Source organism: Balaenoptera borealis (genome assembly GCF_965194805.1).
Source record: "Balaenoptera borealis genome assembly, chromosome: 10".
Classification (NCBI taxonomy): domain Eukaryota; kingdom Metazoa; phylum Chordata; class Mammalia; order Artiodactyla; family Balaenopteridae; genus Balaenoptera; species Balaenoptera borealis.
In genome coordinates, this window is record NC_138874.1 from 76,578,951 (window position 1) to 76,606,758 (window position 27,808).

The 27,808-nt window shown below is 36.4% G+C and overlaps 1 protein-coding gene across 1 annotated transcript in view; it reads left to right on the plus strand.

Annotated features, from left to right (window-relative positions):
• Nucleotides 1–27,808, plus strand: part of PCDH15 (protocadherin related 15) — a 751,961-nt gene that overhangs the window by 258,602 nt on the left and 465,551 nt on the right. Inside the window, exon 3 of the mRNA XM_082339387.1 lies at nt 20,352–20,512. Within this exon, the coding sequence (XP_082195513.1) occupies nt 20,352–20,512 (161 nt within the window). The remainder of the gene's footprint in view (nt 1–20,351; nt 20,513–27,808) is intronic.

Below are 27,808 nucleotides of genomic sequence, written 5' to 3' on the forward strand. Positions count from 1 at the left end.
TTTTCCCCACATATTTCATGTCAACTTCTAATAGGGACACTGACTTTAAGAATGAAAATCAAATGTACCAAAAGAACAGTGCTAAAAAGAGAATGAAATGTGAAGTCTGTGTTAATACAATTGCTCTCTCAGCAGGAAAATACTAAATATATATGTTGGCTCAGTAAGAGCCTTTTTAAAAATGACTCCTCTCTCCACACACACACACACACACACACACACACACACACACACACACTTTCATATAATCCATCTATAGCCATTTATATGCATTTATATGCTAAAAGGTATTAGGTTGAACATTTATATGCTAAAAGGTTGTAGGTATCCTTAACGGACTTAATGTATCACATCATAAGCATAATTACATGCATTGAAAGTGGGGTATTCATATATCATTAAAAGATAGAAAACATATTATAAGGCAGTGTATTTTGTATAACCATATCCTCAAATATAGCTGTGTCTGTGATAGTCACCAAAAAGTTAAAAGCATTGTTTTCCTTTTATTTGTGTGTCTTCTAAGAACTATGCATTTCATATAATGTAATATATATTGTGATATCATTTATTGAAATAAGAATGTAAAGATGAATGTAATTTATGGCAGTAATCTGTGTCTTAACACCAGACTTAGTTTCTACACAGGCTAAAATTATGGCAAAATTATTATATATTTTTTAAAAATTTTCTTTATAATCAGTTCATTTGTTATCATTGTTTGCTGCACCTATGTTCTGATGCTGAGCTGTATTATATCAAGGTTCTAGACTTGTTTATCCATATTTTTATGTCCTTTTTAAAAAAAATCCTTCTTTCCTCTGCCTACTTCTTCCTTCCTCCCTCCCTCCCTCCCTTCCTTCCTTTCGTCTTTCCTTCCTTCCTTCCTTCCTTGCTTCCTCTTTACTTGTTTTCCCATTCTAGAACCTGCATTAAACCATACTGTAGAAGTGTAATACTAGGTGATATGAAGAATACAAAAACTAATTTCAGAACAGCTCTGCCCATCAAAATTGTACAATCTAGAAATTGAAATCACGTGCATATTAATAGGTATAGGTCTTGTATATAATAAGAGCATTAAGAATCATTTTGATGGGTTATTTGTGTCTTCAAAGAAGCGAGAGAGCTCTTTATACTGAAAATATGAGGCAAAGCTTGATGAAGAAAGGGGCACTTGTGTGGATCACAAATGGTGGATATTGTTCCAAGGTCTTGAGATAAGAAACACAGCTGTTCAAATGATAGGCGTTTCAACTTTTTAGTACAACAGTTAAGGAGGTTGTTATATTGCCCCATTCAGTAACTTTATAAGTTGACTACTTAGAAAATTGTTCTGACTTAGTAGTTCTAGTGTAATTAGAGCAGAGAGTTGGCTCCCAATTTGCATGCAGTGAGGCTGATTTTATATACATTTTTAAATATACAGATTAAACCAGGCTTTCAGAGTGCCTGAATCTAAATTCAAATGGAAATGAGCCAAACATCTTAAATTATTAAATAAAATGCTCTCAGAACTTAAAACTTATGTTAAGAATTTCAATCACATATTGATGATAAAAAGTTATGATACACTTGTCTTAGCTGTACTCTGACTGGATCAGAAGCTTTCTCATTTTGCAACAATGCAATTTTTTGATAGACATCTCATTACATTTTATAAGGAGACAGGAACAAGAGAAATGACTTAGTATGCTGTCATTATTTTTTATATTAAAAAAAACTCAATTTGGGAAACGTGAGATTACAGAACTAGGGAAGCTTAATATTTTTATAAAGTTGTTGTTTTATAAAGTTACTTTTATAAATTTTTAAAAGTTTTATTTATATAAAAAATAAAACCTTTTTTTTTTATTTAAACATCTTTATTGAAGTATAATTGCCCTACAATGGTGTGCCAGTTTCTGCTTTATAACAAAGTGAATCAGTTATACATATACATATGTTCCCATATCTCTTCCCTCTTGCATCTCCCTCCCTCCCACCCTCCCCATCCCACCCCTCTAGGTGGTCACAAAGCACCGAGCTGATCTCCCTGTGCTATGCGGCTGCTTCCCACTAGCTGTCTATTTTACTTTTGGTAGTGTATATATATCCATGACACTCTCTCACCCTGTCACATCTCACCCCTCCCCCTCCCCATATCCTCAAGTCCATTCTCTAGTAGGTCTGTGTCTTTATTCCCGTCTTGCCACTAGGTTCTTCATGGCCTTTTTTTTTTTTTTTTTTCCTTAGATTCCGTATATATGTGTTAGCATACTGTATTTGTTTTTCTCTTTCTGACTTACTTCACTCTGTATGACAGACTCTAACTCCATCCACCTCATTACAAATACCTCCATTTCATTTCTTTTTATGGCTGAGTAATATTCCATTGTATATATGTGCCACATCTTCTTTATCCATTCATCTGTCGATGGACATTTAGGTTGCTTCCATGTCCTGGCTATTGTAAATAGAGCTGCAATGAACATTTTGGTACATGACTCTTTGAACTATGGTTTTCTCAGGGTATATGCCCAGTAGTGGGATTGCTGGGTCGTATGGTAGTTCTATTTGTAGTTTTTTAAGGAACCTCCATACTGTTCTCCATAGTGGCTGTATCAATTTACATTCCCACCAACAGTGCAAGAGTGTTCCCTTTCCTCCACACCCTCTCCAGCATTTATTGTTTCTAGATTTTTTGATGATGGCTATTCTGACCGGTGTGAGATGATAGCTCATTGTAGTTTTGATTTGCATTTCTGTAATGATTAATGATGTTGAGCATTCTTTCATGTGTCTGTTGGCAATCTGTATGTCTTCTTTGGAGAAATGTCTATTTAGGTCTTCTGCCCATTTTTGGATTGGGTTGTTCGTTTTTTTGTTATTGAGCTGCATGAGCTGCTTGTAAATCTTGGAGATTAATCCTTTGTCAGTTGCTTCATTTGCAAATATTTTCTCCCATTCTGATGGTTGTCTTTTGGTCTCGTTTATGGTTTCCTTTGCTGTGCAAAAGCTTTTAAGTTTCATTAGGTCCCATTTGTTTATTTGTGTTCTTATTTCCATTTCTCTGGGAGCTGGGTCAAAAAGAATCTTGCTGTGATGTATGTCATAGAGTGTTCTGCCTATGTTTTCCTCTAAAAGTTTGATAGTGTCTGCCCTTACACTTAGGTCTTTAATCCATTTTGAGTTTATTTTTATGCATGGTGTCAGGGAGTGTTCTAATTTCATACTTTTACATGTATCTGTCCAATTTTCCCAGCACCACTTATTGAAGAGGCTGTCTTTTCTCCACTGTATATGCTTGCCTCCTTTATCAAAGATAAGGTGACCATATGTGCGTGGGTTTATCTCTGGGCTTTCTATCCTGTTCCATTGATCTATATTTCTGTTTTTGTGCCAGTACCAAACTGTCTTGATTACTGAAGCTTTGTAATATAGTCTGAAGTCAGGGAGCCTGATTCCCCCAGCTCCATTTTTCGTTCTCAAGATTGCTTTGGCTATTCGGGGTCTTTTGTGTTTCCATACAAATTGTGAAATTTTTTGTTCTAGTTCTGTGAAAAATGCCAGTGGTAGTTTGATAGGGATTGCATTGAATCTGTAGATTGCTTTGGGTAGTAGAGTCATTTTCACAATGTTGATTCTTCCAATCCAGGAACATGGTATATCTCTCCATCTATTTGATCATCTTTAATTTCTTTCATCAGTGTCTTATAATTTTCTGCATACAGGTCTTTTGTCTCCTTAGGTAGGTTTATTCCTAGATATTTTATTCTTTTTGTTGCAATGGTAAACGGGAGTGTTTTCTTAATTTCACTTTTAGATTTTTTGTCATTAGTGTGTAGAAATGCAAGAGATTTCTGTGCATTAATTTTGTATCCTGCTACTTTACCAAATTCATTGATTAGCTCTAGGAGTTTTCTGGTAGCATCTTTAGGATTCTCTATGTATAGTATCATGTCATCTGCAAATAGTGACAGCTTTACTTCTTCTTTTCCGATTTGGATTCCTTTTATTTCTTTGTCTTCTCTGATTGCTGTGGCTAACACTTCCAAAACTATGTTGAATAATAGTGGTGAGAGTGGGGTACCTTGTCTTGTTCCTGATCTTAGTGGAAATGGTTTCAGTTTTTCACCATTGAGGACAATGTTGGCTGTGGGTTTGTCATATATGGCCTTTATTATGTTGAGGAAAGTTCCCTCTATGCCTGCTTTCTGCAGGGCTTTTATCATAAATGGGTGTTGAATTTTGTCGAAAGCTTTCTCTGCATCTATTGAGATGATCATATGGTTTTTCTCCTTCAGTTTGTTAATATAGTGTATCACATTGATTGATTTGCGTATATTGAAGAATCCTTGCATTCCTGGGATAAACCCCACTTGATCATGGTGTATGATCCTTTAAATGTGCTGTTGGATTCTGTTTGCTAGTATTTTGTTGAGGATTTTTGCATCTATGTTCATCAGTGATATTGGCCTGTAGTTTTCTTTCTCTGTGACATCTTTGTCTGGTTTTGGTATCAGGGTGATGGTGGCCTCGTAGAATGAGTTTGGGAGTGTTCCTCCCTCTGCAATATTTTGGAAGAGTTTGAGAAGGATGGGTGTTAGCTCTTCTCTAAATATTTGATAGAATTCACCTGTGAAGCCATCTGGTCCTGGGCTTTTGTTTGTTGGAAGGTTTTTAATCACAGTTTCAATTTCAGTGCTTGTGATTGGTCTGTTCATATTTTCTATTTGTTCCTGGTTCAGTCTCGGCAGTTTGTGCATTTCTAACAATCTGTCCATTTCTTCCAGGTTGTCCATTTTATTGGCATAGAGTTGCTTGTAGTAATCTCTCATGATCTTTTGTATTTCTGCAGTGTCAGTGGTTACTTCTTTTTCATTTCTAATTCTATTGATTTGAGTCTTCTCCCTTTTTCTCTTGATGAGTCTGGCTAATGGTTTATCAATTTTGTTTATCTTCTCAAAGAACCAGCTTTTAGTTTCATTGATTTTTGCTATTGTGTCCTTCATTTCTTTTTCATTTATTTCTGACCTGATCTTTATGATTTCTTTCCTTCTGCTGGTTTTGGGGTTTTTTTGTTCTTCTTTCTCTAATTGCTTTAGGTGCAAGGTTAGGTTGTTTATTCGAGATGTTTCCTGTTTCTTGAGGTAGGCTTGTATTGCTATAAACTTCCCTCTTAGCACTGCTTTTGCTGCGTCCCATAGGTTTTGGGTCGTCGTGTCTCCATTGTCATTTGTTTCTAGGTATTTTTTGATTTCCTCTTTGATTTCTTCAGTGATCACTTCGTTATTAAGTAGTGTATTGTGTAGCCTCCATGTGTTTGTATTTTTTACAGATCTTTTCCTGTAATTGATATCTAGTCTCATAGCGTTGTGGTCGGAAAAGATACTTGATACGATTTCAATTTTCTTAAATTTACCAAGGCTTGATTTGTGACCCAAGATATGATCTATCCTGGAGAATGTTCCATGAGCACTTGAGAAAAATGTGTATTCTGTTGTTTTGGGGTGGAATGTCCTATAAATATCAATTAAGTCCATCTTGTTTAATGTATCATTTAAAGCTTGTGTTTCCTTATGTATTTTCATTTTGGATGATCTGTCCATTGGTGAAAGTGGGGTGTTAAAGTCCCCTACTATGATTGTGTTGATTTCCTCTTTTATGGCTGTTAGTATTTGCCTTATGTATTGAGGTGCTCCTATGTTGGGTGCATAAATATTTACAATTGTTATACCTTTCTCTTGGATCGATCCCTTGATCATTATATAGTGTCCTTCTTTGTCTCTTGTAATAGTCTTTATTTTAAAGTCTATTTTGTCTGATAGGAGAATTGCTACTCCAGCTTTCTTTTGATTTCCATTTGCATGGAATATCTTTTTCCATCCCCTCACTTTCAGTCTGTATGTGTCTCTAGGTCTGAAGTGGGTCTCTTGTAGACAGCATATATATGGGTCTTGTTTTTGTATCTATTCAGCCAGCCTGTGTCTTTTGGTGGCAGCATTTAATCCATTTACATTCAAGGTAATTATCGATATGTATGTTCCTATTCCCATTTTCTTAAATGTTTTGGGTTTGTTATTGTAGGTGTTTTCCTTCTCTTGTGTTTCTTGCCTAGAGAAGTTCCTTTAGCATTTGTTGTAAAGCTGGTTTGGTGGTGCTGAACTCTCTCAGCTTTTGCTTGTCTGTAAAGGTTTTAATTTCTCCATCACATCTGAATGAGATCCTTGCTGGGTAGAGTAATCTTGGTTGTAGGTTTTTCTCCTTCATCACTTTAAGTATATCCTGCCACTCCCTTCTGGCTTGCAGAGTTTCTGCTGAAAGATCAGATGTTAACCTTATGGGGATTCCCTTGTGTGTTATTTGTTGTTTTTCCCTTGCTGCTTTTAATATGTTTTCCTTATATTTAATTTTTGACAGTTTGATTAATATGTGTCTTGGCGTGTTTCTCCTTGGGTTTATCCTGTATGGGACTCTCTGTGCTTCCAGGACTTGATTAACTATTTCCTTTCCCATATTAGGGAAGTTTTCAACTATAATCTCTTCAAATATTTTCTCAGTCCCTTTCTTTTTCTCTTCTTCTTCTGGGACCCCTATAATTCGAATGTTGGTGCGTTTAATGTTGTCCCAGAGGTCTCTGAGACTGTCCTCAGTTCTTTTCATTCCTTTTTCTTTATCCTGCTCTGCAGTAGTTATTTCCACCATTTTATCTTCCAGGTCACTTATCCTTTCTTCTGCCTCAGTTATTCTGCTATTGATCCCATCTAGAGTATTTTTAATTTCATTTATTGTGTTTTTCATCGTTGCTTGGTTCCTCTTTAGTTCTTCTACGTCCTTCTTAAATGTTTCTTGCATTTTGTCTATTCTATTTCCAAGATTTTGGATCATCCTTACTATCATTATTCTGAATTCTTTTTCAGGTAGACTACCTATTTCCTCTTCATTTGTTAAGTCTGGTGTGTTTTGACCCTGCTCCTTCATCTGCTGTGTGTTTTTCTGTCATCTCATTTTGCTTATCTACTGTGTTTGGGGTTTCCTTTTCACAGGCTGCAGGTTCGTAGTTCCCGTTGTTTTTGGTATCTGTCCCTAGTGGCTAAGGTTCGTTCAGTGGGTTGTGTAGGCTTCCTGGTGGAGGGAACTAGTGCCTGAGTTCTGGTGGATGAGGCTGGATCTTGTCTTTCTGGTGGGCACGTCCACGTCTGGTGGTGTATTTTGGGGTGTCTGTGGCCTTATTATGATTTTAGGCAGCCTCTCTGCTAATGGATGGGGCTGTGTTCCTGTCTTGCTAGTTGTTTGGCATAGGGTGTCCAGCACTGTAGCTTGCTGGTCGTTGAGTGAAGCTGGGTCTTGATGTTGAGATGGAGATCTCTGAGAGATTTTTGCCTTTTGGTATTACGTGGTGGGAGGTCTCTTGTGGACCAGTGTCCTGAAGTTGGCTCTCCCACCTCAGAGGTACGGCCCTGATGCCTGGCTGGAGCACCAAGAGCCTTTCGTCCACACGGCTCAGAGTAAAAGGGAGAAAAAATAGAAAGAAAGAAAGAAAGAGGCTATAATATAGTGAAGTAAAATAAAGCTATTTTAAAGCAAAGCTATACAGAAAAAATCTCACCCAGAAGCATATACATATACACTCACGAAAAAAGGAAAAGGGGAAAAATTAATATATCCTGCTCCCAAAGTCCACCTCCTGAATTTGGGATGATTCGTTGTCTATTCAGGTATTCAACAGATGCAGGCACATCAAGTTGTTTGTGGAGTTTTAATCCGCTGCTTCTGAGGCTGCTGGGAGAGATTCCCCCTTCTCTTCTCTGTTCGCACAGCTCCTGGGGATCAGCTTTGGATTTGGACCCACCTCTGCGTGTAGGTCGCCTGAGGGCGTCTGTTCCCTGCCCAGACAGAACGGGGTTAAAGGAGCAGCTGCTTCGGGGGCTCTGGCTCACCCAGCCCGCGGGGAGGGAGGGGTACGGAGGAGGCGGGGTGAGCCTGCGGTGGCAGAGGCCGGCCTGATGTTGCAGCAGCCTGAGGCGTGCAGTGTGTTCTCCCGGGGAAGTTGTCCCTGGGTCACGGGACGCTGGCAGTGGCGGGCTGCACCGGCTCCCGGGAGGGGCAGTGTGGAGAGTGACCTGTGCTCGCACACAGGCTTTTTGGAGGCGGCAGCAGCAGCCCCAGCGTCTCACGCCCGTCTCTTGGGCCCGCGCTTATAGCCGCGGCTCGTGCCCGTCTCTGGAGTTCGTTTAGGCAGCGCTCTGAATCCCCTCTCCTTGCGTGCTGTGAAACAAAGAGGCAGGAAAAAGTCTCTTGCCTCTTCGGCAGCTGCAGACTTTTTCCTGGTCTCCCTCCCAGCCAGCTGTGGTGCGCTAACCCCTTCAGGCTGTGTTCACACCGCCAACCCCAGTCCTCTCCCTGCGATCCGACCGAAGCTGAGCCTCAGCTCCCAGCCCCACCCGCCCCGGCGGCTGAGCAGACAAGCCTCTCAGGCTGCTGAGTGCTGCTCGGCGCCGAGCCACTGTGCGGGAATCTCTCCGTTTTTTCCTTTGCGCCCCTGTTGCTGTGGGGTCCGCACTGATAGCCGCGGCTTGCGCCCGTCTCTGAAGTTCGTTTAGGCGGCGCTCTGAATCCCTCCCCTCACGCACCAGGAAACAAAGAGGGAAGAAAAAGTCTCTTGCCTCTTCGGCAGCTGCAGACTTTTTCCCGGACTCCCTCCTGGCTAGCTGTGGTGCACTAACCCCTTCAGGCTGTGTTCACGCCGCCAACCCCAGTCCTCTCCCCGAAATCCAACCGAAGCCCCGAGCTGCAGCTCCCAGCCCCGCCCGCCCCGGCGGGGGAGCAGACAAGCCTCTCTTGGGCTGGTGAGTGCTGCTCGGTGCCGAGCCTCTGTGCGGGAGTCTCTCCGCTTTGCCCTCCGCACCCCTGTGGCTGTGCTCTCCTCCGTGGCTCCGAAGCTTCCCCCCTCCGCCACCCGCAGTCTCTGCCCGCGAAGGGGCTTCCTAGTGCGTGGAAATCTTTCCTCCTTCACGGCTCTCTCCCACTGGTGCAGGTCCCGTCCCTATTCTTTTGTCTCTGTTATTTCTTTTTTCTTTTACCCTACCCAAGTACGGGGGGAGTTTCTTGCCTTTTTGGAGGTCTGACGTTTTCTGCCAGCTTTCAGTGGGTGTTCTGTAGGAGCAGTTCCACGTGCAGATGTATTTCTACTGTATCTGTGGGAAGGAAGGTGATCTCTGTGTCTTACTCTTCCGCCATCTTCTCTGCAGGTCCCAAAAACGTTTTATAAAGTTTTTTTCATACAGAAATAAAAGATATCTTCATTTTTGCCGACTGATGTTTCCTCCTACACAAAGTAAGATACCATTTCTGCCTAGTCAAAACTTTTTTTTTTTTTAAGTTTTATTTATTTATGGCTGTGTTGGGTCTTTGTTTCTGTGCGAGGGCTTTCTCTAGTTGCGGCAAGCAGGGGCGACTCTTCATCGCGGTGCGTGGGCCTCTCACTATCGCGGCCTCTCTCGTTGTGGAGCACAGGCTCCAGACGCGCAGGCTCAGTAGTTGTGGCTTACGGGCCTAGTTGCTCCACGGCATATAGGATCTTCCCAGACCAGGGCTCGAACCCGTTTCCCCTGCATTGGCAGGCAGATTCTAAACCACTGCGCCACCAGGGAAGCCCCAAAACTTTTAAGGTAACAGATTAGCAACATACTATGAATCGTCACTGTTATGTTGAAGAAGTAAGAACTCCATTCATGTCTTTTCATGCTTTTTCTCAGTCACATTGCCATTCCATGCTGGCATTCACAGCTCATAATACTTATTTGTAATGAAAAGAAATTTAGGTTTCTTCATTTGTCAGCACTCTGTTTCACTCTCTGTCTCTCTCTTTCCATGTGCATTTGTCTGAGTGTTTGTGTGTTTGTATATATATCAGCTGTGACACATGTAGCTTCATTATGTAATATAATTAAAACATTTCATGTTCAGGTATAGGTTTAAGGCTTAGAAGGAATTTAGTATTGTTAATATTAGAGTTTTTCATTACTGGATGAGTTATTTAGCTTGAAGGTAAAGGAGAAGTGGTTTAAAAATGAAATGGAATGGAATAGAAGCCACAGTGATGTTCATTCATACCTCAAATGTTAAGCAGAGACAAGAAATGAGGAAAATATGTCAAATTTAAGAGTAGTAGAGGAGTGATTATCATTGAATATCCCCAAAGCAAATGAGAGAGAAACACTTACCATGTACAATTAGTTCCCAACATCTGTTCCATGAGCTTCTATTTCTTTGCTATACTGGAATCATTGTTCGAGCAAACTATGCTTAGCCTGAGGGTAAGGAACATAAAGTATGTATAATGTGAATAGTCTTAAGTAACATCTTTTACTTACTATTCCTGAATCCTGTGTGTTCCTCCTGTTGATAAAGCTAATAAAGAAATGCCAGTGTGGCTCAGTATGTACTTCTCTCATTCATCTTACTGATGTTTTTCCTCATATAATTACTAGTGGGCATATAGCATTATATAAATGAATTTTCAAATAAAGTTAGCTAAATATACTTACAAATATACAACCTCTAGCTTAATGTACATTACAAAAGTAGTATTTTAAAATTATTTCATAAATATTAAAATATTTCCTTGGGGGTATATAAGCACACATATGCCTAAGTTACGAGAGTCTGGTGGAAAGAACTATCCTGTGAAATAACCTAGCCCTGAAAATGAATAACACAAACTACAGTCTCAAACACTCTTGGGACCTCCTTTCTCATCTACACTGCTTAGTACTGTTGTATGTTTACTATCACACCCTCCTGTGCATATCAGCTTTTGTTTCCTTTCCTTTAAAATAAGTTTCTTCAAAAGAAGGAAACCTGAGCTTTATATTTAAACTGCAGCCACATGAAAAAGAACAGACCTTTCTTTCTGGAACTAAAGTTCACAATTCTAGGACAGAGCTCTCTGATTGCTAGCACTATGGTAGATGCCCAGATGAGTCCATGAATATCGGACCAAACTGTTTAAAATGGCTGCTCCCGGACAACTATAAAGACATGGGAGAGAAATATTACTCAATGTTAAATTTATTCTATTGCTAAATTCTATGTTCCAAACAGAAAAAGCTATCTGTGAACATAAATATGTGAGTATGTGCACGTTCATTTTCCTCAAACCTCAGAGATGAGTTGTTTTCCCTCCATGTTTGGCTCTCTCTTTGTTCTATACACACACATACACACGTCCTCTGATATACATGAGCAGGAATTTCTCTTCAGTCTGAACCTAGGAATAAAATTGTTAGGTCACAGAAAGAGATGATAAGTTTTAGTAACTGTTTCTTGGTACACATGGAGCCCATAGTGCAAGGACATTTCTAACAGAGACCTCTGAACAGATACAAGATATATCTTGCTGTACTAAATACTAATTCTTAGAGCAGGTGAAAAAATAAGATGACTTTGGCACATAACAGTATTTGAGAAGATCTTTTAATTGCTTTGTACTTATTATAATTTTGCTTTCTGAAAAGGCTAATAACATATCTGGGGCCATAGCCCCAAGAAAAACAACAAAAGAAAAGGAAACAATGCATTTGTCTAATTGTTTTCATATATTTATATCACACTTGTTCTTCTGGATACTTTTTAAATGTATAAAATATTATATAATATTATGAATGAAAATGGAGATAAAAGAAGAAAATAAAGATGGGGATAAAATACCTGAGGCTAAAAAATGCATGTTACAATAATATATTCACCCATCAGTGATGAGGTATGCTTTTAAATCTAAGCTTTCTGATAGCTAGTGAAAAAAAAAAAAAAAGAACTATTTCCAGCCACAAATTTCAAAATATCTATAAGCTTAAAATAAATCCATTACTTAAGAGAACTGCAGTTCCTAATGGATCATGCAGGAGTTAATCTGGAGTGGGGAGATGCTTGCTGGAGGGAATAGGAAAGTATAAATGATATGTTGTATATGGTATGTCAGGTCATTAAATAGAGTGATTAGAGAAGGCTTCATTGAAGAAGCGATATTAGAGTACAAAGCAGAAGGTAGTAAAAGAGCAGATTTTGTGTCTTTCTGGGGAGGGAGATCCTAGGTAGAGGACATAAGGCAAATGTACTAAGTTTGGAGTGTGTTTGGTCTGTTGGAGAAATAGTTTGTAGGCTAGTGGCTAAAAGAACAGAATCAAAACAGGCATTTTAGAATAATATAAGAAATTGGCTTTTATTTTCAGGGAGATCGGGAGCCACTAGAAAGTTGTAAGCTGACATATTTTAGAAGGGTAACTCTGGCTATTGTGTTGAAAATGGACTGAGACAGAGCAAGGTCTGAAACAGAAAGATCATTTGGGACATTATTGCTGTACTCTGGTCAAGAGATAATGTTGACATAGACCAAGTTGTTAACAATAAAGGTAGTAAAGCAAAAAGGTCAAATCTGGTTATATTCTGTATATAATAGTATTTTCTCAGAAACTGGATATGGGACATGAGAGACAGTGAGTCAACAATGACTAATAAAATTTCTTCCTGGAAAAATTGCAAAGAAAGAGTTTCCTTTTCTGATGTGAGAGAGACACCATGAGGAATAGGCATAGATGTGTGTGGGAAGATCCAAAGCTCATTATGATGAGATCTCAATTTGATTTGCTTATTCCACATATGAGTGGAGATGTGGAGGAGGCAGTTAGGATGTGTGTTTTTGGTCCAGAGAAGAGGAAAAAGAGATCTGGACTGGAGATTTATATTTGGGAGTCATGAGTCAAGAGTATATATAAACCTGGATGAGACAATCAAAAAAGAAAAAAAATGCAGAATATATACAAAGAATAAAGTCATGGAGACAAGTCTGAATAAGCAGGGGAGACCATGAGAGAACAAACAATGATGTGAACTAAGTCAGAAAAATATGGTGTTCTGAAAGGTAAGTGAAAAGAGGTATATGAAGGAGAGGGTGATTAACCATGTGAAATGTTGGTGATAAAGTTGAAGATTGAGAACCAACTACCGAATTTAAGAATGTGGAGGCTCTTAATAAGAACTAGACAAAAACTTTTCTGGTGGGACATTGGGTTGAAAGCCTAACTGGAATAGTTTCAAAAACATGTAAGTTGAGGTGTGGCAGAGGACTTTTGAGGAGTTGTGCTGTGAAGCAAAAATTCTTCATTTACTAACACAACAATGTCATATAACAGACATTCGGTCTTGAATGTGCTTTCATTAGATGAACGTCATTTTTCATCAGCTTTGAGAGCAGGGGATCTTTATGGGATCACTCAATAAGGTTGTATAGGGATTTGTTTAAACCAAGAGAAAAGATTTCTTAAGGTGGAGAGAACAGCAACTGCCCGGTGGGAGGAAATAGGGGATCTGGCCCAATTTTTAAACTGCCATTCTATAATCATTATATTTTTAAAAAAATGTATGGTATGGTCTGTTTCTTTATTTCAATTGCATCCATTTGATGGTCTGAAAATAAAATCTTGCAGTATTCTGAGAGTCTGAACCTTCATCATTTTCATATGCCTGTGAATTGGATATAGTATAATTCACTTAGCGTTTATATTTTATCATTTAGCCCAGCTGATAGAGTAAGTAAATGCTGATAAGCATTTTAACCTCAGTAATATGACCTCCCTTACTTGCTAGCTTGTTCACTTTTATTTACGCCAGGAAGAAATGGCCTTTGCTTCACGACAAATTCTCAGTGATAACTGTGAATAAACTGTTGCCCCTCCCACTTTTATTTTCTGTTATGCATATGCACAATCTTCTCTTTTTTTCTGTTGGGTTTCATGTATGCTTCTTCTATCTCAGTTAAAAAAGTGATATTATATTTTAAAATGTGTGGCTAGTGTTCCAAATTTAATGAAGTAGTATGAATAACACCTTTATATGCTTCAGTCCATACAAACTCCCATCCCAGTGACAGTGAGATGAAAAGTATTATTTATTAACTATGTGCCTTTACTTACATCCATTACTTTATTTTTCATAACAATGCATATTGCTGATAACAAGAATCTGGGGAACTTGCCTAAGATCACAGATTTAGTAAGTAGTGGAGCCAAGATTTTGAACATAGATCTTTTGGCTTTAGGGCTGTCTTAGCTGTCTAATGCTGCATAACAATATTGAAATAAACAGTATTTTACAACAACACACATTTATCATTTCACAATTACTTTGGGCCTGGAGTCCAGGCATAGCGTAACCAGGTTCTCTACTTATGGTGTCAACAAGACTATAATCAAGGTGTTGTCAAGGCTACAGTCTCAGCTGAGACTTGACTAGGGAAGCATCTGCTTCCGAGGTAACACAGGCTTGGTAAAATCACCTTCCTTGTGGTTGTAGGACTGAAGTCTTCTGTATCTGACTGCCTGTCATCTGACTACCCTTAGCTCTTAAAGGCCGCCATGGTTCCTTGCCATGTGGGCCTCCCAACATGGCTAATTGTTTTGTTAAATCCAGCAAGGGAAAGAGAAAGAGCTTCAACAAGATAGTCACTAGAATCTCATGTAACATAATGTACATGTAAATATAACTTCCCATTACCTTTGTCATATTATTTTGATTATAAGCAAGTCATAGGTCCCACCCACACTCAGGGGAAGGGAATCACATAAAACCAGGAGCCAGGCATATGGGGGTACCTTAAGAGTCTGTCTACCATGGAGCCATTTTAGTAAGCTCAGGATCCAGCTTCTTTCTTCAGAATTCTTCCCTCTGCCACAGTGGAAAGAAGGTACAATATTTGTCCCAGGGGATTCTAGGCTAGTATGTTCATTACTTAAACTGATACTCCAAGTCTGACCTGAAGTTTTATTGGGTTATCCTTAATGTCAGCTATCTATTCTCTTTTATGAGTTGTTAGCTATAAGGTCAGAGACTACATCTATATCTATTCTTATGGCTATAATTTAGGAAAATTAGTTCTAAGGTCAGGTAGTTGATAATTACATTGTACTATTCTCCCTGTATCTTACTTTAGAATTGTTTCCATTTTAACCCTTTAAATGTTGTCAGAAAATTGTAGGGCACAAAAATCCAAATAATGAATTTATACATCAACTGGATTTTTGTGTGTTTCCCATGAACTCAAAACAAAACTAACAAGGTTTTCATAATTTCACATTTTTTTAAAGATTTATTTATTATTTTATTTTTGGCTGCGTTGGGTCTTAGTTGTGGCACGCGGGATCTTTGTTGAAGTGTGCAGGATCTTTCATTACGGTGTGTAGGCTCTTTGTTGCAGCGCGTGGGCTTCTCTCTAGTTGTGGCACACAGGCTCCAGGGTTCGTGGGCTCTCTAGTTGTAGCATGTGGGTTCCAGAGCGTGTGGACTCTATAGTTTGTGGCACGCAGTCTCTCTAGTTGAGGCACATAAGCTCAGTAGTTGTGTGTGGGCTTAGTTACCCCGTGTCATGTGGGATCTTAGTTCCCTGACCAGGGATCGAACCCGCGTCCCCTGCATTGTAAGGCAGATTCTTTACCACTGGACCACCAGGGAAGTCCCCATAATTTCATATTTAAATTAAAAAGTTTGTGTATTTCCAAGGTGATCGCAAGATACAGGGAAAGGATATCTAAACTATGAATCAGTAAACCTGGGATTTGGTCTTGGATATGGTTTTATTAGCTACGCCACCTTGGTCAGGTTATTTCAATGCTCGGGGTAGGGAAATTTAGAGATACCAGAGGTTTGGCTTCATTTTCCATATATATATGATATATATATGAGATGGTAGGTTCTTTTCTAATTCTAAAATTCTATGATCTTATTTTTAGTTGAGCAAATGAACATGCCTTCTACATCAAAATGTATAACATACATACATTTATTTAATACTTTATTTACAACAGAATAGAGATACTAGCAATTGTCTAAATGTCAAGATATTTGTATCAATTTCTAAGGAAAAGGTTAAGAATAGAAGGGGAAAAAAAATCCCTTTATTCTTAAAGTTTTATACTTGTATGCCTATGCCATACTTGATATATCACCTGTCATGCATCATGAAGTAAAATATAAGTAAATAAAAGGTATTGTTACTTAAGTAATATGAGTGAAGTACACTCGAACAAAGCTGCCCATTTTGTAATGGTTTGTTCTTTTGAGGTAAATAAAATATAAATTTTAAAGACTAACATAGTTTTGCAAAGAAGTATGCTTTTAGTTTTTGTAAGTTTTAGTTTCATCACTATTGACTTGATTGGTATCATTTTCCATCTTTAGCAAATATTGTATGTGACTAATATATCCCCAGCATTCAAACACAGCCCAATTAATATTGCTATTTTCATTATGAAGTTGCTGGATACACATATATTTCCTTCCCTTTTACCAAGTAGTTATCTAGATATGATATGAACATAGGCTTAGCTAAAATGTGTAGTTTATATAATTGTAAACCAAGAAGTGTGAAAAAGCAAGAAAAGTCCAGGAAAGTTTCAACAAAGATGAGGATTTGAGCATAAGAAGAGTTTTACTTAGCCTGATAATCTTGGAATCTAGATTTTACTCAATAAACAACTACATAATGGCCATGCTTACTGTTTAACCTCACTGAAAAACTATATATTAGCTATAATTTCACTTTTTAAAAAACTTTGTTTTAATCAAATAATGTACATTTGGAAGCTTTGTTTATGGTTTCATTTGCAAGGAGTAATATACAAGAAAAAGCAACGGATGCTTCTGCCTATATGATGTAGCTGAACATTCTTCTAGTTGACTTAAACTGGGGAAAGATTGTTGGGAGAGATTTTATGCAATTCATATTGGTTATACACCTTTGCATAATTAATTGTTTTCTAGCAAGTAGTGTGTTCTGTGCAAAGAGTGATTTTCTTATTTTAATGTTTGGAATGAACCCAAACAGTCAATTACTCTTTCCCTGTAGAACTTACTCTTTCAGAGTCATTGAATTAGGTTAATTAGAAAGGCAATGGACCCCTCTCCTCACTGCCACCTCCATAGCATTTTTAGAGAGTAACCCACTTGTGTTATAACTGCCTATTTAAAGAAGCAAATACAATTTTCAGGAAAGTATTAAATATCCAGTTATGTTTAGGTTAGTTCCTATAATAAACGTGTGTGTGTGTGTGGGTGTGTGTGGGTGTGTGTGTGTTTAGTTCCTAATAGAACCAAATGTGTGCTGGGGATGAGTAAAAAGTGTTCAAGCTAAAGATCACTACTACTATGAATTTGTTGAATAAGATCCTTTTCTTGCCATCAAATCTAATTTTAGTTTCTATGAGCAAAATCAAAATTGAAGTTAGAAAGTGGAAAGAGTGGGTCACTCCCTAGTGATAGCAGGGATTGCCTATCAATCCTTGGGTGGATTGCCATCCACCAGAGACAAAGAGTTATCTTTACAAGTTTACCTAGAGTGAGCATTCTCTCCCTACCTTCTAACTTCCCAGAGTGATTACTTTGCATTCAAATCTTTTGGGCCCCTATAAATTCTTCAGATGGCTTGACACACATGCCTTAGCTTTGTGACATGAAGAGTAGACTTGGTTTGTAAAAACTTCGGGGACATAAAATAAGTCATTTTGCTTTAGTTTCAAATGCTTTTGCTTCCAAAATGGAGTTAATATAATATAATTAATATATAATATAAATATGTATAATATAATTAATAACATTAACAACAATAAACATAATTCACATTTGTCAAATGCTTATTCTGTACCAGGGACTGCAATCAGTACTTCACATGCATTATCTCATTTAGTCATCAGATCAACCCAACAGCTCTTCTTTGATGCAAATTATCTTATACACATTGGTAAATAGGGGAATGGAGTTGGTATAAGGAAGCGATTTTATTGATTCATATGTTATTTTACAGTATATTTATGTTTTAACATATGCTGGGCACATTTTTATCATAGTTAAAAATAAATAGCTATGTAAGCAGATCTTAAGAAAAAAGCTGAAAATCTGCAACACCTTTATTTAATGCAAGTAGAGTTTACATTAGTGGTTATGATTGATAATATGTTAATATGGAGAAGCTGTGGGTACAGATGAAGGAGGTGTGAAATTATTTTTCTGAGTTTAAAACAGTAGATTAATGAAGAAAGCTAAATGCTGTATCAAATTTTCAATTTCATTGAAAAAAATCTGCATTTAGAAGCAAATGACCCTCAATACCTGCTTCTTGAAGGAAGAAGCATAAACCCCAATATTTAAGGCTGTAAATATTGACTATGATGTTTGAAGAAAATATCATTAAATATTTAACTGTGCTAGTAATTTGATTGTGACTGTTTCAGCTTTCATTAGTGCTTTCGATACAAGAATACAAGTTTTTTTTTCAAGTACATACATATGGTGCTATAATAAAAAATACCTCTTCTATTGTGGTATTGATTCTTGATTTTGTAGAAGAGAGAAATTGAAGGTGAGTAGTTACGTAATCTGTCCACTTTCACATGCCTCTTAAATGGTGGATCCAGGATTAGATTCTAACTCTGTCAGTTCCGGGGCCAGCTCTCTTCACTTCTATGACATGAGTGTCAAACTAAGTGAATTCCTTTTTCCTGATTTCAACCATTGTTTTTTATGCCTTACCTTCGTGTACCTGCATTGAGTGTATGTACGCTAGAGAAAGACCTGCTATTACTGCTGTTATGCATTATGAGTCAAGGCATAAATGTTAATGTTAGTTGACCTACTTATTATACTTTATTTTTTTCTTAATCAGAGAATATAATCCCCTTTAATTTCTTAATTACATATTGAAAACACAGGCCAAATAATTTTTCAAAGGTTAGTTGTGTGAAGTATTTGTAAAAGAGTGTATACTCAGGCCTAGAACATATTTGTAGACCAGAAAATGCCATCATTGTCTGATCTGTACTTTTGGATGTAATATCTGTAGATTATATATTTGCTAGTTGAGTAAAAAAATAGCAGGATTAGTTTCACTCATATATATGTGTACTACATACACAATGTGTATGTACATATACATATATGTGTACTAGTACATATATGTACTACTAATACATATATGTGTACTAGTATGTGAAAAAGTAGAAGTAAATAATCTGCCATTTAGAAAAGTATGTGTGTGAGTGTGTATTTAAACATTATTTAGATATATTGTTATAAAAGAATGGTTCATTTCGACATTCCCTAGTGAGATAAAGCTCATTAGTAATAACATGATAAAGAAATATAGATTATTATTATTACTATAATTATTATTAACTTGCTGAGAAAAATCTTCCAGAGACCCCCCTTTTATTTGTAATTATGCAATGATATAACATTGAAGCCAATTTTGTGCCTTATGAAAATGCAGTGATACATATTGCATTATTATTCTTCAAGCTAGATTCATATTTATAGATTATCTATATATTCTTGTATACTATCCTAAGGCAATGAATTTTCTAGATATGTGCCATTTATTCTGATGTCCTTAGGAGGGTACATTTTATTTGTATGACCACATCTCTTCTTTATGCCATAAGTTTAATAAAATGAATCAGCTGAAAATGATTGCTGTAAGCTATAGTGCATTATTGTTTGTCAAAGGGATCATTGCAGCATGGGAAAAAAGAGGGGATTTGAATTGCATCAGTGCTGTTTGCATTCAATTTTTAAAATAGATGGAATCTTTAACAGAGTTGGAGAGATTAGAGATCTCTTGCTTCAGCTCTTACTCAACAAATGTCTACAATTCAGCCCACTGAAAGAATAATAAGAAAGCAAACATTGAAATGTTACATTAAAATAGTATGTTGTTCTAGTTGAGTACCCCAGACATGTCTTAGAGAAGAATGGCTTCTATTGTGTATCTGAACACTAGTTTTGTCTTTCACATTAAGATTTATGGTTTATGGATTTGCTCTAAGATAAAAGATAAAGAAACAGTTCTCACCATGGGAGTCTCTGCTACTTCTTTATCTCTTCCTTTTTCTTCCTTTCTCTTATTTTCAGGATATCTCTTTTCATATCAGAAGTCTTACTGGGTGAATTGAAGTATCAGCCTCTGTTATTATAGGCTTTCCTTTTGTTCAGGATAAAATTCAGTGATAACTCCTGTGAGAAGTGATGGACAGGGTGGGGAACAGATTCATGCTGTTAAAAGGATACAAGAAATAGATGATGAGACTCACCAAGTGTTTGAATCTGTCTCCCACCTCATCTCCCAAAAATATCATTTATAAATAGCATTAAAGGTATTTTTGCCTTTTTGAAGCAGGACATTTTCTATATCATGGCAGATATAAAGTTGAATATCTTCTGTATTGAAACAGATTTGCAAGTCAGCTGGGGTTTAATCGTATGATCTTTGTTAAAGAATGCATACAGGTAGAATATATTTTCAACTAACTCTCTTTGGTTTGCAGGTACTATTCTGGTGGATAACATGCTGATCAAAGGGACTGCTGGAGGACCAGACCCAACCATAGAACTCTCTTTAAAGGACAACATGGATTACTGGGTATTGTTGGATCCTGTTAAACAAATGCTTTTCCTGAACAGCACGGGCAGAGTTCTGGACAGAGATGTTAGTACATTGTTTTTCTTTGTCCCTCTGTTACAACTTTATCATCATTTAAATATCTGCATGTATTTGTTGATATATCAAATTTTTGTTATATAATTTGAGTTTATTTTCTGTGTTCATCAACAAAAACATTTTTTTTAACTCCTTGAAAGAAGAATAAGAAAGTAAGAGGAACCATCTGTGTCTGAGAGAACCATTGTGTTTCTCTTCTGACATCCTGGAAGCTTGTTGACTTCTGAATAAGGAGAGAACAGAGTGCTCAGAATAAAGGGGTGGTAACCTTGGAAAAGCAGGATAAGCACAGCCCAGTTCATGGCAGAATTTGAGAGTACAACTACATATTGGCTTGAGGACAGAAACTTTAGTTGAACTACTAACAGGAGGATGCTCTTCAAGCAGTAAGCATTCGTTGAGAGATGAATGGCAATGTGCTTATAGAGCTGAAAAAACTTAAAAGAAGGTGAGCAGAAGTTTCCTGGCAATGTACCCAGTCCAGACGCTCTCAGGCAGTGTGACCTAAGTATTTAGATATTAATAATACCTAAATAACCAAAGTTAAATGTCTTCTTTCTGAAAAAGTTAAAAAACTTGAGTAGATTTAAGTAGCTCTCTAATGTAACTTTAGTCTCACTTATTTGCATTCTAGTCTTGAGTGCAGAGAAAAGTGTGTGTATGTATGTGTGCGGGTGTTATAACCATTAATTGTACAGGACCTTGGGAAAACTTGAGAAGTACATCTAAACATGCCTACTCCCAAATTTCCACTTTATAAAATCGAAATGTCAGATATTCAACCTAGTGAACCTGAATCATATCACTACAGTGTTCAGGGTTTATGATCCACTTTAAATATGTGTGAGGTAGATGATCCCTAATCTATTTCACGTCTAAAATTCAGAGTCTTTAAGAGCTTTGTGTTGAGGTGGGCAGTAATAGGACTCTCCCACCAGGATGGGCTGCCCTTGTACACTTGGGGAGGCCCATAATTCAGCTGACTGAGCAGTGGGGACAGATGTGAGAGGAGGATATCAGTGGAGAATAGGAATGTGTCTGTTGGCTCAACCTAGGGGGGAAAAAGTCATCCTTGATGCTGTTTCCATCTCCACCATTGCCCTCACTCACTATGTCCTTTCATCATGGCAACATTTTTCACACCCCACAATTTACAGTTTTGTCTGGGTGGTTAAGAAGGCGTAAAACGGAATAAGGACAGTTGTTATCTTAGAATTTATCTTGCCTTATCTTATAATAAGTCTTGCTTTTATGAAAGCAATTTGGATAATTGCACAAACTTGCAAGCTGCAAGAGTCTCCCCAAGCTGTGTTACTCACAGGCATCCTTCTTTTTTTAAATTACATTATACTATATTATATTACACCTGGTTTCAGGTGTACAGCATTGTAGTTCAAAATCTGTTTACACTGCAGAGTGATCACCACCACAAGTCTAGTTATCATCCATCATCGTATGGTTGACCCCCTTTACTTATTTTGCCCACTCCCCACAAGGCATCCTTTACTGGCTTTAAGTAGGAACAGTCATATCCAAGTCATATGAATTTTATAATGTAACATGTTTGGAGAGTTATAGAATATTTATCTATTTTAGGCCACTGTCATTTTATATTTTGTTTCCTTTTTTAAAATCACCTATGATTATGATAATTTACTTGTTTACTGGTAAATTACTTTCTTTTTGGAATCAGTTTTTTTTCCTCAATTTGATATTAAAAAGTACAAGTTCTAGGTCTGATTTATGAGTCAAAGGAAAAGATAACCTTCAGTATTCATAAAATGCATTCCATCTCTCCAACCTACAACATTGTTTTAATTTTAATTACTTACCAAAAATTATCTTCACTTTTTAAGATACTTATCTGTTTCCTTGGTATTATTGTTTTTTTTAAATTTCTGATAAGGGCAGCATTTATTGGACATTGGGTAAACTGAAATAGTATCATGGGAATACACTTAAAAATTGATTTGACCTGAAAGAAATAATTACAAAAATGTGCACACGTATCATTTAAAGAACCATCCAGGCTTGTTCTTTAACACAATAATCAAAAATAATTTCCTTTCCATTTAAAATGTTCTTTTGGATTAGAAATGCTATGGTTAAGTTAAACTTGAAAAGATGTTTTATAAATTAAAGTGTTGTCATTGGACACCTACCTGAAATTAGCTAAAGATGCTGGAGAATAGGACACCTAAAGAATATTAAATGTTAAATGAATATGGCAGAGGGAAATCTGTAAAGAAAAACAAAACAAAAGAAAACAAAAATATGCTTACATATTTGCAATGTATTTACCATTCGGCAAATCAACTTATTGAAATAATGACAAAATAGTAAATAAAAGATGTTCTAAACATTTATCTAATTATTTAGATCCAAGATCCAAGAGCATGGAACGTGCTGAATATCTTAACATCTCTTCTTTTGGATTTTAAGTTGGTAAATGAACAGAGAGCTTTGACCTCTATTCCCAGGCCAATATCCATTTAACTACTAAGTTTTGTACTTTGATCTCCACAGTATGTCTTGCATTTGCATCCATCAGCATAACTCCAGGACAAGCCCTCTTAGTTCTCACTTGACTTTGGAACAATCTCCTAAATTAGTTCTCCTTACTATATTTCAAGATTCAACCTTCTCCAGTTTTAGTGTCTCAAAGCACAGTTCTGACCTTGTTGGTAGATGAATTCTCATTGCAAACTGTCCCTTGAGGTTTCCTAGATTCAAGCTGCAGCCTATCTCTTTTCCTTTTATTTAGAAGCATATATTCTCTAATCTAGGAAAACTGAACTAATTGCTGTTCCCTCAATATAATCTAACTTTTTCTTATCATGCCTACCCTGATACTCTTTTGAACCTATACTTTGAAATTACCTTTATCCATTACCATCAGTTGAATGTTATCTACTACCAAAACACGTCTTAAATTTCTACTCTGTTCATAAAATATTTCCTAATAGTAACGCTGGTACATAATTTCTTACTCCAAACTCCTAAGCCTTCAAAACTCTTTTTTTTTTTGGGGTGTGCCATGCAGCTTGTTGGATCTTAGTTCTCCAACCAGGGATTGAATTCAGGCCAAGGCAGTGAAGGCACCAAGTCCTAACCACTGGACTGCCAGGGAATTCCCTCAAAACTCTTTTTTGACTCACATTATAGTTATCTATATTCATCTCATATCAGTTTTACAGGATTTGCTTAATGTAAAAGGACTATGTCATATTAATCCCAACCCATGTTGAACTTTGCATAAAATAAGTACAATTAAATAAACTTAATGTCCTTAATAACTGATTGTGAAAAACCTGCACATTTCTAAATATTACATATACCTAACAATATTTTCAAATCAGTACTTTCTTCTTTAGGCAACTTCTTTAAATATACCATTTATTTTGAAAGTTTAATTTATGAAGTACACTTATAACTCTGACCAGCCATTTATGTTAACTTTTGTTTCATTATTTAAAGAGCATTTCTACAACACACTGGGTCTTATTTCTTTTCACTGTCCTCCAGTTTATTTTTAAAGTAATGAAGACTTTTTATTTTGTAAAAATAGTATTTATATAGGAAGAAAAATCATGATAAAAAACTTTCATTCCTGTGAGGAGTGAATAACATTTGCCTTTGCTCTATGAAAAATAAAATCAGTTCTTATTCAGGTTTGCTAAACATTTATTTATTAAGCAATCCAAATAATGTAGTTTCTAGAAAAAACTCAGTTCTCCTTAGACTGAATATGTATGCTATAATCTACACTGTTTGCATCAATAAATTATTTATAAAAGCTTCACTTTGCATGTTGCAACTTAAGTGATTGAAAAATGTAATAAATTTTTTTCAAATTAAAAAATTCATACATATTTATTGGAAAAAATTCTTCACTTACTTTTTACTCTTGGCCTTACTTTTCAAAGATAACCTTCATCAACGGTCGGTACATATCATTCCTGAACTTTATCTATGTATGTCAAAATGTATTCACACATATGTACTAACATACAGATAGCAAATATACATTGAGTACTGTGCTGAACAATTGTTTTTAAATTTGGAAAATAGTTTGCATGTCTAGGTGTATATGAATGGTAATCACCCTAAATAATTACCCCCAAACAGTTTATACACAGCATTTTTTTTCTGATTTGTTTCATGAATGAAGCAATTTAAGAGAATCAGAGAAGATAGAATTGCCATGACTTATTTTTGCCACCCAGTTATTAAAAATAAACCAAAACTTCCCTAACACATTCCTAAGCATTTTGGATTCCCTAAACTCTCACTAATAGACTTGGTGGAACTGTATTTGGTATATTTATGACCTTCTTACAGAGCAGAATAGAATCTATTCCAATGTGAGATTACAGTGAATGCTGTATATTAACCACAGGGAATTCTTGCCTTCATCATGATCCATTATGGTTGGAATTTATTGCAAGCTAAGTTCTATCCATGCTACTAACAGTTGCATAGGGGACTAAAGTTGACAGTGACAAGAGTTCCAGGTGACCTGGTTATATCTAATCTATGGGCACTTAGTGCGACTAAGTGGCACTAAGTTGCAGCACACTACATCTGATCCTCTACTTACAAAGATTGTGACCTTTCTGTCACAGTGCTAACACTTACTATAGAATTAGAAGTTGATATGGAATGGTTTTATAGGTCTCTCTCACAATATTTATAAGATAAATAACTTTAGAAGAACATAAATTTTCACCTGATTGTCTTCTGAGAGGTGTGCCAAGGGCTAATAGTACAAGTATTTATTCTGTTTTTACTTTACAATTGAAATATGGCGTGCTTTTCTTAAAAAGCCTATTAAAGCAGAGACTTTAAAACTGGTAGTATAAATGGAGGTCATATAATTTAAATTCTTTCCAGAATATTTCTAAGACCTGGCCTTTTTAAGTTATCTTTTAGTCTCAAGCTTGCAGATTTTCAGTGATGGGGCTTAATTTTTTGGATAGTCCATTCTATTCTGTCCCACTTCGGATTAATAGAAAATCTCTACTTATATTGAAAACATATGCTTTGTAATACTTTTTATTTATTATTCTTATTTCTACACTCTGAGACTACAATGAATAAACTAATTTATCTTTTCATAACAACCGTTCAGATGTCTGATGAATCTTGTGATTTTTAGTTTAAACATCTCAAATTTTATCACACATTCTCAGGATGATTAGACTTCAGATCCTATTTGCCCATAAAATGGTGCTTATTGTAATCCACCTATCTCTTCATCTATTATTAATGCATATGAAGTAGTTTGTATTAATATTCTAGTAGTCCATTTATAGTGTTGGCCTGTAAACTCATCTTTACATGCCAACTCAAAATTTTGTAAAACTCAAAATTTTACAATTATATTTTCATATTAATGTTTGTAGACACTTATTATTATATTTGGGCAATTAACTTTTTTTCTCATACAAATAAGATTATTTTAATTTATTATTGTAAAAGTGTAGATTTTTGATACTTATTGTTCTTTTTTTTTTTTTAAGTTTCATTTTATTTATTTTATTTATGGCTGTGTTGGGTCTTCGTTTCTGTGTGAGGGCTTTCTCTAGTTGTGGCAAGCGGGGGCCACTCTTCATCGCGGTGCGCGGGCCTCTCACTATCGCGGCCTCTCCTGTTGCGGAGCACAGGCTCCAGACGCGCAGGCTCAGTAATTGTGGCTTACGGGCCCAGCTGCTCCGTGGCATGTGGGATCTTCCCAGACCAGGGCTCGAACCCGTGTGCCCTGCATTTGCAAGCGGATTCTCAACCACTGCGCCACCAGGGAAGCCCGATACTTATTATTCTGATGAAATGATTTTGAACCTTGTCTTTTATCATTAAATGTAGTATATATCCTTCTGAACTTTTGTAGCATTCACAGATTTTACACACATGGCTTTAATACATTTATATATGTCAGTGATTAAAAGTGAATTGGGGCAGACATTAGAACTCAGATCTGTAAGGTACTTCACTAGAGACCTTCCTCCATATGATAATGATGCTTCAAGTTATTCTTTCTAGATACAGTTATTCAGCCAGGTACAATACAATTCAATTGCATTTCTCTTTATTGGCCATAAAAATATCTTGGTATTAAACAATGTTTTCTTCAGGTTAGGTATAGTTTCTACAACATTCTTCTCATTAGAAATGTGACATTTTTAATGAACCTATCCTAAGTTCCAGTAATCATTGCTATATCTTTAAATTGGTTTTAATCCAAATATTTAATAATTTGTTTTATAATTCAAGATTGTCAGTTTGTATTTTTTTAGATTCATGTTTTTTTACTTTTTTTGAGATTTAGCTTTTTGTAAGTAAAAAATAGTTTACATCTGTTGTGTTAATATGTGCCTAGCACAGGGTAAGCTCATATAGTACTTATGATGATTATGTCATATCAGTGTTTAGTATTATCCCCATTTTTAGAGATGAGTAAACTAAGCACAGAGAGAGTTTGCATCTAGATCATACAATTAGTAGGTTATGGAACTAAGGCTAGAAGCACAACAGTACAACTCAGGTAGTACTCAGTCATCTGTTCTAGACACTGTGCTAGTTACTAGGTAGACAGATTTAGTCATGACCAAAATAACACCCCAGGCTTTATGAAGCTTCCAGTGTAGTAAAGGGAGACAAACTCAAACAAATATATAAAATGTGTAATATGCCATGTGATGCATGAGAAATGCAGTAAAAACAGTGAATAAATAGGGGGAAAGTTGAAAGGACAGAGCAGACTGGAGGCATGGCATTCTAAACAGGGTGGTCAGAATAGGTCATACTGATAAAATTATATCAAAGAAATAAAATTTTATAAACTCAAAAAGATTTTAAAAATCACAAAGAAATATTCTTTGGCATTAAACACTTTAACTCTAGAGTCAGAGATGTGTGTATCCCACTTCTGCAAGCCCTTTGTCATAGCACCTGAGTAATAAATGCCCCCTTGATGACAATTCTCCCCTTATAAGAATTTATCATAAAAAATAATTAAAGTTAGCACATATTTATGTACAGTATGTTTACCGAGGTATAAACATTTTGCTTGTAATGACAAAAATTGACAATAATAAACATCTCATTATAAGTTTTTACTTAGACCAACTATGCTATAGACTTATGATGGAATACGTAATATAGCTTCATAGTCGTATACATCAAAGTGCTATAGAAAATCTATATTTGCAAACATGGGATGATATTCGTGTGTGTGTGTGTGTGTGTGTGTGTGTGTGTGTGTATATATAAAACAGATGTATA